The sequence below is a fragment of the Hevea brasiliensis genome, chromosome 3 (assembly GCF_030052815.1).
Source record: "Hevea brasiliensis isolate MT/VB/25A 57/8 chromosome 3, ASM3005281v1, whole genome shotgun sequence".
In the NCBI taxonomy this organism is placed as follows: Eukaryota; Viridiplantae; Streptophyta; class Magnoliopsida; order Malpighiales; family Euphorbiaceae; genus Hevea; species Hevea brasiliensis.
The window spans coordinates 107,393,427-107,405,681 of NC_079495.1; the positions used below are offsets into that span (position 1 = coordinate 107,393,427).

The 12,255-nt window shown below is 32.5% G+C and overlaps 1 protein-coding gene across 2 annotated transcripts; it reads right to left on the minus strand.

Moving 5' to 3' along the window:
* Nucleotides 1-7: 7 nt before the first annotated feature.
* LOC110668152 (uncharacterized) lies at nucleotides 8-6,396 on the minus strand. Of its 2 annotated transcripts, none has more exons than XM_021829277.2 (3): nucleotides 5,995-6,393; nucleotides 3,655-5,618; nucleotides 8-716 (listed from the first exon to the last, which is right to left on the minus strand). In XM_021829277.2, the coding sequence occupies exons 2-3, from the start codon at nucleotides 5,248-5,250 to the stop codon at nucleotides 330-332; spliced, it is 1,983 nt and encodes a 660-aa protein (XP_021684969.1). In that variant the 5' UTR covers nucleotides 5,251-5,618; nucleotides 5,995-6,393; the 3' UTR covers nucleotides 8-329. The 2 variants fall into 2 exon arrangements, with proteins under 2 accessions (XP_021684969.1, XP_021684971.1); XM_021829279.2 differs by having other exon boundaries at nucleotides 634-779; nucleotides 5,995-6,396.
* Nucleotides 6,397-12,255: the final 5,859 nt, after the last annotated feature.

A 12,255-nucleotide genomic window follows, 5' to 3' on the forward strand; every position in this document is an offset into this window, starting at 1 on the left:
GTGCAGGTGAAAATGACCAAGGGAAAAGAATATCAATCACAGAAGTGTAAGCTTGGTAATCAACTGATTATGATACAAAGATTAATGTCTAAAAGAAGGAATGAAGAAGACTCCGCTCCTCTTCAATTTCATCACAAAACAATACAAGAACAGAAGACAACAGTCTTCATAATCAACAAGAACTGATTCCCTAACAGATTCTATGAAATCATCCAATGTGTGACTCGGAAGATGAATAAAGGTCAGATGTGCAAGCAGAGCCCTATCTTGTATTTTACCTTGCAAAGGATTTTGTAGTGGCAAAGGTCCTTGGGATAGTTGGTCGCCAATTATTCTTCCACATCTTCACTCAATTGATGTGTTCCACCATCCCCACCTCTGGCGGCGGCCTGTTTCCTATGTTTCTTACTCTTGGATTTCTTGGCCTTCATGCGGCGCTTCTTCTCGTTAGCATCAACCCAAGTATAGTCTGATGGTATGTGGAATGGGTCAATCTCATCCTTGTATCTATGACTATCGCTATCACTTGATTGCCCACCACGACTCCCCCTCATCCATGAAATCCAAGAAGTGGACCCTTCTGCTTCCTTGGATTTGGCATCCTGGAAATGTGCTGGGCTGGAAAGGGGGGTTGAAAACTCCTCCACTGGCTGAAGCTCCTCAAATTTTGTGAAAGTAACAAGCACCCGAATAGTTGGGACAATGGGGATGGCAACCTACAATGAAGTAAGATATTATTATGCTTTTCATGGCTCGGTACTTGAATGCTGCGCGTAGACCTATGTACCACATGCAAAATCCTATATCAGAATATGTTATTGACCAGAACTGGAATGTATGCCATACTGTTTTTTCAGGTTGATGAAACTACTCATTATTAATTTTAAAAAAAAAAAAAGAGCAATGAGAATGGTGTATAATTTATACTGGGGCAAGAAATTTTCCAACATAACTGTGCATGATAAAAAAGCTCATTTTGCACCTATATTTCAGCAGAAAGTAACTGCACATTTGACATGCGACTGGAAATGACCAAATACATAAATTGCCCCCTAGACTTTAATTGAAAAATGTGGTAACACCTGAACTTTTATTTTGACCTATCAAACAACTTAACTTCTATTTTTGTATCTATCAAAAATTATATGGTTAACAACTTGTGTGAATATATGCGCATAAGAACCAGAGAAATCGCTATGATAATGTTGATGTGGCATTTTAACAATGTTGTCCAGTTATAGGTAAAAATTCTCTTTTGTGAGAGAAAGAGGAGAGATATAATAATAATAATAATAATAATAATAATAATAATAATAATAATAAGGAATCATGAAACAAACTAATCGGTAATGGGTTCGAACAAGGATCTATTGGTTACACAAATAAAACTATAAGAGTCAAACAACTCAATAAAAGTTGAGGGTGCCATGAGACTTTTCGATTCAAGTTGGTGTCAATTTTTTTTTTTATCGGCCTACTGCAAATTCTATAAATTTTTCTATAAATGAGATTAAGGATATTACCTACTAATGGGCCAGGATGCCCATATAGCACAAGTCAGGCTCAGGTGCAACATAAATAATATGGCATATGAAACCAAGTATAGACTCAAGCTTGCACCTCACAACTCGAACTTATTCTAATCCGATTAATTCTCCAAGCCTTGACAAGCAGTCAAGGTAATCAAACTTCTATTATTATTACTATTATTATTATTGTGATTTAATTTTTCATCACAAAATAGGAATTTTAGGTTTCTATTAATTAGGAATTCTATTATTATTCGGGAAGTAGTATTTTATTTTATTTAGGAAGTTAAGTTGGTTTTGGATTCCTAATTAGAATTTGCTTAGTATTTTCTTGTTTAGGATTTGAAATCCTAGTACTAGTAGGCAATCCTACTGTAAATACCTACGTCTTCTAGGTACTTTTGTAGAGATTATTGAAATTGACAATTAATTTGAGAATTAATAAGATTGAGAATTTATTTCTGTTAAGAATTTGTTTCCCAACCCCTTTGTCCTATTGCTTGTACATCAATTTGATATCAAAGCAAGGTATCCAATTGTCTGTGGAAAATTGCCCTTGCTTCCTTAAAATTTCTCACTACTGATTTTTTTTTCTTGCAAACCTCATCTAATATTGCATCCTCTTTGTTCCCTTTTGTTCTATTGGTTGTTCTACATTAATTGAATTTCCCCAATATGAGTACATAAGAATGCAAGTTGAGAAACAGGACTTGGGCCTCTAAATAATGGTTTCGACACGGCACAAATCAAGCCCCACATACATTTCAAGTATAGGCCTAAGTCTCTAGCAATAAGCTACCTCTATATAAGCACATATTTCATTCTCAAGTCCTAATTATCAGAGCACTAAAAACTTCAGTACTAAAATATAATGCACCACCACATTCAAAGACAACTTTTGAAGCAACAAAATATCATGCCAGCAGCTAGTTGGCCAAAACTCGTACTTCGGGGGGATAAAACCACAATTATTATTGTGACTAATGTTATTCAACTTTAAACAGTTTCTGCATGTGAACATTACACAGTGAGGACCTAATGTATGATACCCTGTCATTTTGCTATGAGACACAAGACACGTCTGTAGGCTAAGCTCCCACTACTCCATGTGTTACTATAGATAATTATATTACTGCCGGGCATCATTAACTAACAAAATCTCTTGCTTCCAATGATAAAACCTACAACAAATTGATTAGTAGAAGCAAATATTTATTCTAGACCAGGGAGACCGAAAATGTCAGATCACATTCTCTTTTTTTTTTTTTTCTTGAATATGATAGCACAACTGTTTTCCTCAAGAGTATGAAAAAAGTGTCATAAATTCGTAATATATTTATATTACTAAAGACAAGCCTGCACACAATTGACTTTAATGAAAATTCACTGTTACAAAAGCAGTACTTATATTTTGATAAGCAAAAGATGTTATGAATTCATAATGTTGTAAAGCTTATGAAGGATGCCACGGACAATGTGCTACAAGATTTAGATTATTATAATCAAGTAAGATGCTTGGTTATGATAGGTTTACTCAATCTCAAGTCATAGGAAACAGAACTCTCACTGTCTTTCACTACATTAAGATCTTACCCAGAAAATTACTTGAGCTCAAAAGTGTACAATCACTGAATTAAACCAAAAAAATAAATGGCAGATGTTAATAAGAACACAGCTAAAGCATGGATTCCAAGTCCAAAATACTTGAGGAAAAAACCATGAAGCTTCTCAATGAGAACTTCAGATTTCCCTTTAAGATATCCTCAAAAAGGAACTCTCCCCTAATTTTAAGTTCGTGAACGTTCACCATCTTCTCCGTTCACACCCACCCCCTGGCTAAAAAAATTAAAAATAAAAATTACACGCACAATCCAAGAAATGGGGAAGGGGAAGGGGAAGGGGAAGGGGAAGGGAAAGGGAAAGGAGAAGAGAATATGCCAACAGCAATGGGGAAAAAAAAATCCGTGAAATAAAAATCAATATATTTATTACCATAATAAAAGCAGAATATAATATATGAATAAATCTCAGAAAATAAATGGAAAATGGCTGACGGATGAAACAAATGCAAATGAAAGCGCAGGCTGTGCAAAAATGGAATAATACACTAAACAAATGAGATTACCTTGACAGGAAATGTTCCTTGAGGTAATTTAGTAGTCAGAAGCTCCCTAAGCCTCCTAACAGCTTTGACCTTGTTCGCTAATATATCAAGTAAAGGTAGGAGCTCCTCAGTTTTCAAAGGAAAATCCGGTGTCAGCCACAAGACAGGTCTTAAACCCTTCTTGTACTCACTCTCATGCTTAGACTCGCTACTGACCCCTTTCTTCTTTTTCTTCTTGCTGCCTTTATCCTTTCCCTTCTTGGTATCCCCCAAATCCTCCCTAGAAAATTCAGACGATGATTTTTTATTATCAACTGATTTCTGGTTCCCACCTTCAGGTGCCAACTTCGAAAACTTCTTCAAGATTTTTGAATCTTCAGGATCATCATTATTGTTCTTTGAACCTTTGTTCTTCCAACCAAACCAACTCTTCTTCTCTTTAATGGCACCATTGGATTCCCCATTTTCATAAGAACCTCCAGATCCATTTTCTTGATACTCGATGACCCCAAGTTCCTCATCCTCACAAAGACCATCTGAATTCCCCATACGAAGTGCAGTATCCAACTGTTTCCTCTCCTCAGCTGTCAATACATCATCAAACTCATCATTGTCAGCACCATTTACTGGCCTGTCTTCATCATCCGCAGCAAAAAGCTCCTCATCAGTCATTGCACCTGGAACGCGCCTTGACTTCACACTCACCATCACATGAAACATATCATAAACTTTGGCCTTCCAATTTCCAACCATCTCTGTCCTCTCTTGCCGCCGCCAGTTCAAATGAGGAACAAGCTCTGCCTGAGTGACATCAATTCCTGGCCTATACATATTAGTTTGAGACATTAAAGCCACTTCATGGGCAACCTCTGCTTCTGTTGGTTGAGCACCAGCCCCCTCCAAAGCATTAGTAACTTCCTTTTCCTTGTGTGCAAGAACAATTAGTGAACCTGGTGGCAAAGATATATTACTATCCTCTGAAGAATACCCCTCTCCCAAGAAGAGAAATGTTTGATCTGACCTTTGAATGCGAAAACCATCAAACCCAGCAAGGGTCATATCCGCACGGAGGTTAGAACCACGCTTCCAAATGCGATAAGTATCTGAAGGGGCAATGCGGCCAATAAATGGGATAACTGAACTCTCAAAATGAAATGCTATCTCCATGTAGAAGTCACGGATACGGGCTGATGAAGCAACAATTCGTGGAAGCCGACGACACCATTTTGCCCAAGCAAGAGGTTGGTAATGCCGAGCAATTATCATAGCAATTTGCTCCTCTCTTGTGCAAACTGCTTCTTGAAGAGCACTCCAACCATTTTCATTCTGCAGGCTCCAATCTGCCCCAGCTGCCATCAAAATCTCTGCAGAGATTGGGTCTCGCAATTTAACAGCAAGATGCAAAGGAGTCTCACGGCCAGGAACATCTCGGCGATCAATGACAGCAGAAACAGCATCAGCTCTTACCTCAGCAGCAAGAGACTCTTCTTCCGTTTTAACTTCACCAGCCTTGGCAAGAGACGGAAGAGTTGAGATAATGCACCTGAGGGCTGCATAATCACGGCGTGCAACTGCAAAGTGCACAGGACTGTGGGAATACTTGGAGATATCTTCCATTGGTTCTATATATTTCTATCTCTCTTTCAATTTCTAAGCTATGAAGTCTGTTCCATATTTGGGCAAATATAGTTCACAAATTTTCTAGGGATTTAATTAGTAGAAAAACTCCCAGTAGATTAGGGCTTCTACTATTCAGCCCTAACTGCCACAAATCAACTTTATATGTTTCTGAGAATCCAAACAAGATCCAAATGAAAGAGAACAATTATCATCAAAATTTCAACTATAAACTGCTACATAAGATAATTATTATTTATTTCCCTCAACATTACTCAAACTTCTTCGAATTTTCTCAGCTTCCAAACACTAAATCGACTTTAATCAAGTGAACTTGAGCTCCATTCAAGCTTCCACAAAGGTCAAATCTGAAATGATAAAAACACCAGAAAGAGTATTTAAAAAAAAAAAAACGAGTACAAATTAGTAAAAAAATTGTCAAGCTTACCCACTCAACCATGAACGTCTCTTAGTTCATTTATCCATAAAAAAAAATTAAAACAAAAGTTCACTTAAAAAAAAATTCCACTCCTCACCTTTTATCAAATTTAAACAAGCAAGCCACAGCTAAGCTGAATCCCAACACAAGTAACTAACTAACTTTAACTAACTCAATTTCCAATTCCCTCCCAAAGGAAAATAAACCAAAACAAAAATATACGATCCCATAATTTCTATTCTTCCTTATCCCTTCATTTTCTCAGTAACCAAACAAAAAATTACAGTATGTCTGGAAGCAATTACCTGAAAAAGCACCGAGTCGTACAACAAAACAACCCACCGAAACCCGACCTTATCGTTCGGTTTCTTAGTTGCAGCTTCTTTTCCTTCAGATTGTTCGCTTCAAATTCTTAGATGCAGCGTGAGGAAGGGAGAGAGAAAAAGAAGAATCAGACGGTTGACACGAATGAGATCTAACGCTCTGGATCGTCACTACTAATTAATGCAGACAAGTCGATGGCGTGATGTGACCTAACTCAGGGATGACTCGGTACCCAACTCAGATCTCTCCATCTTTCTTTCCTCTCTATCTCTCTCTCTGCTCTTTTGTTTTGGTCCTTTGAGCAGTCTTTAGTCCCTCGCTCGCACTCTCTATGGTCTCTGCTATCTTCTTCCCCTTTTTTCTTTTTTTTTCCAGGTTGCGTCCCATCGCTCTTGCGCTTTTTTCGTCGCCGTTTAATAGCCTACATGCTCAAAGACCCTTCAATTCATTTAAAATTACAATCATGCCATCAAAAGATTTTTAAAAAAAAATAATAAATGACAATTTAATCCTTAAAATTAATCAAAATCTACATATTATTCCTTATATATTTAAAATCTATCAATTTAATCCTTAAATCTATTTTATATATGAATTATATATATTCATATTTTATTTTTATAATAAATAAAATATAAATAAAGAATCCTACTAATTTCTATATTACTAGTTTAAAATATTTGATTGAATGAAAAATATGTTAAAATAATATATAAAAATTATTGAAAAAATCATTTGAGAGTTGATTTTAATTTAATAAAATCCAAATCACCTGGGCTGGGTCTGGGTATTATTGAGGGCGAGCATATATATTGCCCTTTATATATCGGGAAATTACATTTATTGCCATTTTAGTGATAAATAGTGGAAGTAATAATAAGCCGCAGTGTGAGATCCAATGATGGCTGATACACACTGGGCCCAGCAAAGCAATGGGGCAGGCAGCGGCCTACAGGAAAACAATTCCTTTACATTATTAATTATTTTCCTACAGTCTGTTAAAACAAATCTCGACAAAAAAAATTTCTGTTAAAATATTATTGATAAAAAATTATTTTATTTTAATATTTATTAAAATAATTTTTAATATTTTTTTAATATATAAAAAAAGATGGCAAGTGATTGATCCTTTGAGATTTTACATCGATTATAGAGTATGTATGCCTAATACTTATATAAGATGAAAGATTTTAATAAAATTATCATAATTTTTTTAAGATGTCAAGTTCTGTCCCGAAATATTATGTACGCGTGCTCTATCTTCAAAAAGTCTTACACTACTAATCTTAGATAGACAATACCTTATAACATATTATAACATGATTATTAGATATTTTTGTCACTAATTTATGTGTGCGTATATTTTATTTTCTAGAAAAAAAAAATTTCCTTTTAAATCGTTGCTTCTCTTTATTATTGGGAAAATTCATGCAAAGCTATTCATCCTGTAAATTTTGCAGGCTGTTTGGTCTAATTCTTCAAATTTTATGGAAAATGAAATAAAATTCCATTTTTCTTTAAAAAAGAGTTATGGTAATTTCCTATCTTATATATGGATGTTGCCATTTGTTAGGAGAAGAAGAAAAAGAAAAAGTAGGAAATTGAAAGAAGCTGAAAATTTGAAGCTTGGAAAGGATAATGACATATCATCATGTGATGTTTATAGTGTTAATGATGTTGTTTTCAGGATCCAGGCTTTGTCCAAATATACATAAGACAATCTTGGAGAACGTTACCTGTCCTTGCCCATTTCCTTTAGACAAATCTCTTTTAGTTGTTGCTGTAATTAACCGTTTATTGCTCTTTTTGTAGTAGCCTTTCTCATGACTCAAACTCAAATCACTCTCATGGCAAGGTTAAGGTGGGTTCTCTACTCTCTCAATTTTCTTTTTTTTTTTTCTTTTTTAAATATATCACATTTTTTTATTTAATAAATTTTATAAAGAATATATATATATATTATTTCCATTATGAAATATTTATTAAAAGTTTGAGAGATAAAAGAAATAAAATAAAATTTGAAATATATATATAGTTTTGGAATAGATAATCAAAATTTACTAAATCATATATAGGTAAATTTAGTGACTTTTTTTTTTTTTTTCTAGGTTGTTGGTGAGCATTTGATGTTAAGAAAATAGATTTGTGTTCTGAGATATGAAAGTTTATTGTCCCATAATTATAAGAATTCTCCATACCCTTTTCCTGCATATGAGAAGAGCATTTAAGGTTCTGTGACCTAATGGTATGCCTACTTTATTTTAATGTATTTATTATTAGTATATATTGGAGCACTTGTTCTTAATTTCCTTAACTTTGGTGTTATGGCTCTTACTATTAATCACACTTTTCTTATACAATTCGTTTGGTACAAGATTAAAAAATTGAACGTTAAATATTACTCTTGTAAAATTTAAAGAAATAATTATTAAAAAATAAAAAATAATTGATTATTTAACACTTAATATTATTCAATATGAGATTAATTAAAAAAAATTAAATGAAAGTATAATGTTACTCTATCAATCAAGATTTTATACGTGTTAGACTAGATAAATTTAATAATCGAGTTAGACTAGATAAATTTAATAACTAAATAACTTTTAGATTAAAAATCGAGTTAGACTAGATAAATTTAAATAAATCAAATCATTTAGCTTGCTGATTTAAAAATCAATTGAACTCTTAATTTCTCGAATCATTTAAGTTCAGATGAATTCATTCAATTCAAATAAAAAATTATTATTTTCAAATAAAATCTGAATTATTTATTTTGAATTAAAAGAGAAAGACCGTAAAAGCATAATAGATTATGTTTCCATTAATATAAGAGAATCTAAATCTATAAATTAAATATTTATTAAAGTAATATTGAAAAGATTTTGTTAACAATAAATTTAATGATGTTAAAATCGATTTTAAAAATATAAAATTTAAATTCAAATTAATATAAAAGAAAGAATTCGAGTGTGTTTAGTTTGGTAACGTGCTTTTAATATTTGACTTAAAATTTATTTTTTAACTTATAAGTTGGTTTAAAAATAAGTAATTATTTGTATGATAAAATTAAGTAATTTAAGTATTTAAATAAAGTGTACGTAAAAGTAATTTAATTTATCAAAATGATTAAAGAATATATATAATTAAATATTATAGTCGTTAAAATGAAGATAGTGCTGATAATTTTAAAAATAATTAAGATAATATAATCTTTTACTTGGTCAAAGGGTAATTTTAAAATAAATAAATAAATCATAAATAAGAGATATTTTACTTCCGACTTCTAACTTATTTTAAATATTTTTTTTAAATTATAAATTAAATTAAACACTAATATATTTTTTATTTTTAAGTAGATTTGATAGATTTATGAGTCAAATTAAATACCCTCTTAATAGTATACCAATCATATATCAATTTATTAATATAAAAAATGAATTGTGAATTTAAAATTAATTTATTAAAAATTAAATGAATGATATACTTTTAATTATTAAATTAAGTCACGCGCTAACATGACCATTTTTAATCTCTATAAATGTTGAACATAAAAAATTATAATTAGAAAGCTCAATGTTAAGTGCTGACAAAGAAGCACCGACAGTTAGTTTCAGGTGACCATCAACGCCCTTAATGCGAAGCCAACCTATTCTACGTTCCTCTCTTTTCTGCCTTTATTTTGAGAGAGAAAAATAAATAGAATTCGACTTAGCTTTATATTTTGAATCCACATTAGATATAATTTGAATAAGAAAAATATTGTGCTTATACATAAAAATTTTCCTTTTTTTTTTTTTTTTTTTCTTCTCAAACAAGTATAACTGTGTGGGGTGCTCCGTGTTACCCAACCTACACATGCTCTGTTCTTGAAATTTTGTCCAATGGTCCCCTCACACCCATGTGGCCATGGCTTACTAAAGTCACAACCTTTTGGCTAGTGAAAGCCCCACACTTGGCCATGGATACAAATAAAACCTTGGCAACTTCTATCCTCTATGGTTTGGTAGTTGTGGGTTCAAATCTTTTTGAAATCTCTTGCTCTACAAGGTCACTATCAAGATTAGTGACCATTAGAAACGGTGGTGGGTTGAGGTACATTTTGCAAGTGGCAGTATTTGATCATTCATGATTTTGGAAGTTTTGTGTATCATAGAAAACTAGCCTTGTACGCTAGGTAACAAGCATTTTTATTTTTTATTGTTTATGGTAGATTTTGGTAATAATGCAAGGGGTGACCCTTTCTTGAAGGCAGAAAGAAAAGGAGGAATCATTAACGTTGTCTATATTATAAACATGAAGGAAAACACTAAAATATTTTGGTGGCCAAACATTTGCTAATCAATGGTTCCTATGGAATTTAATTTGTATCAGTGGCTAAAAGCTATCATGGTGGAATGCTATTAATTAGCGTTAAAGAAACTTAAGACATATAGTTTAGTTGAAATTAATCTTTATTATTATTTTTTTATTTAAAAAATAGATGAACAGATAAGCTGATCACACACCTGACAGTAAATACGGTGTCTTTCGTAGCCTCACATATCTGAAAGCACTCCACTTCACCTACGTCGAGACCATTGTTTAGGTTATTTTCATGAATACAAGTAATTAGACGTAAATATGTTGTCACTCCAAAAAGCTAACGACAGAGTTCGATTGTGAAATTTCTCATATTGAATGAATATCTTATTACCCAATTGTGTATTTAAAATGTATTTTTTTTACATTTATTTTTAATAAATAATAATTTAATATTATTCTTAGAACCTATTCCATGACACCAATTAAAATAAAATAGAAAAAGAAAAATAATAAAAAAATCAATCATGGGACTGGTCCCAGATCTTGAATTGGCTCTATAGTCAGAACTAGACAATGGCCAAGTTTTGGAGCTTTGGGCCTCAGCCTCATTCCAAAATTGGTAGGCTGAACCAAACAGCAGCCCTGATGAAAAAAGGGTTACTCCTATACTTTGTGCACTGTGACTGAGTCTTATCATTTTTATATTACTGAAGGCAGTATGAAAAATCATGAAAAGTTGAAGAAGCTTGTTGATTAGGACATTGAGTAATTGCGACTCCCCCCTGCAAATCCAAAAATTGAAGGGCATGATGTAGAATCCAAAACAAAAGTTAGGCTTAGAAGAGTGTCCATTTCTTTTAATCTGTCTCAAGCTGGCCTTGGGGCCATGAAAATTACATATGCTAATAAGAACAACGTTTATGTTCCCGAGAACAACAATTTAGGATGTCACATTTTCATCCTGCATTTCTATTGACAAAAAAAATAAAAAGATTATACAAGATTCATGAAACAGCAATATTCAGGACTTCTAAGCCAATAATTCACAGGTAAGTACATCATCCATGGATGCAGACCGGCCAGCACCTTAAGACTGGAATGATATTGAACCTCCTGGGTCCTGCCCATTTCTGAAAGTTTCTTTGAGAGCACTAGTGAACAAGAAAGAAAGTGACTCCAGGCTCATGTCGAGGCTTGTCGAGAAGGAAAATATCAATGTCTATGGAAAGCCAAGATAATACGTGATAAATATCAGTAAAAAGCTAAATTATAAGGAATGAGAAAAAACAATGTAAAAGCTTCCACCGTTAGAGGGGGATTTCTTATTTTTATTTTTATATCATTCACTGTTCCATTCATAGTTACCTAGAAAGCGGAACGTCTTGGATCATTGTATGGGTACGAGTATGCGATTCGCCAACTTAGCTAAATATAGGGTACGCGGGGAGTAAACTTAATTGGTACATTAATTTGGTACACAATACGTGAATTATATCAATTCAATTCGTGATATATAAATTATAATTAATTAGTATAATCTCTATTCTAAAAATAACTAATAAAATATTATTTTTATAATTTTTAAATTTTTTATGATGTATATATTTTACAACATTAATATTAGTAAAAAAAATTTCAAAAATCTTATTTTTTTTATAATATACTATTGAATTTATTTTATCAATTCTATTTTAAAAAATAATAGTATTTTAAATAAAATAAATTTTTAATTGACATTTTATGGGCTTTAAAATTTAGGGCTCAATGATATGTACTTAATGGGCCTTATTGAACTTAATAGCATGTGAAACCAACAACTCATATTCACTATCACCTAAGCCAACGAAGATTAAAACAGTAATGCTGAGAGAGAACGAGAGATATAAGGTTTTTTTCAGAAAGTTTCTCTTCTTTCTTTTCTTAAGGCTTTGGGGTTATTA

What these genes read in the sequence shown, in the direction of transcription:
- LOC110668152 (XM_021829277.2), bottom strand. Translation starts at nt 5,250, where the DNA reads ATGGAAGATATCTCCAAGTATTCCCACAGTCCTGTGCACTTTGCAGTT. An exon ending in AAGGAACATTTCCTGTCAAG is followed by an intron (nt 717 to 3,654) that starts GTAATCTCATTT and finishes ACTTCATTGTAG; the next exon opens with GTTGCCATCCCCATTGTCCC.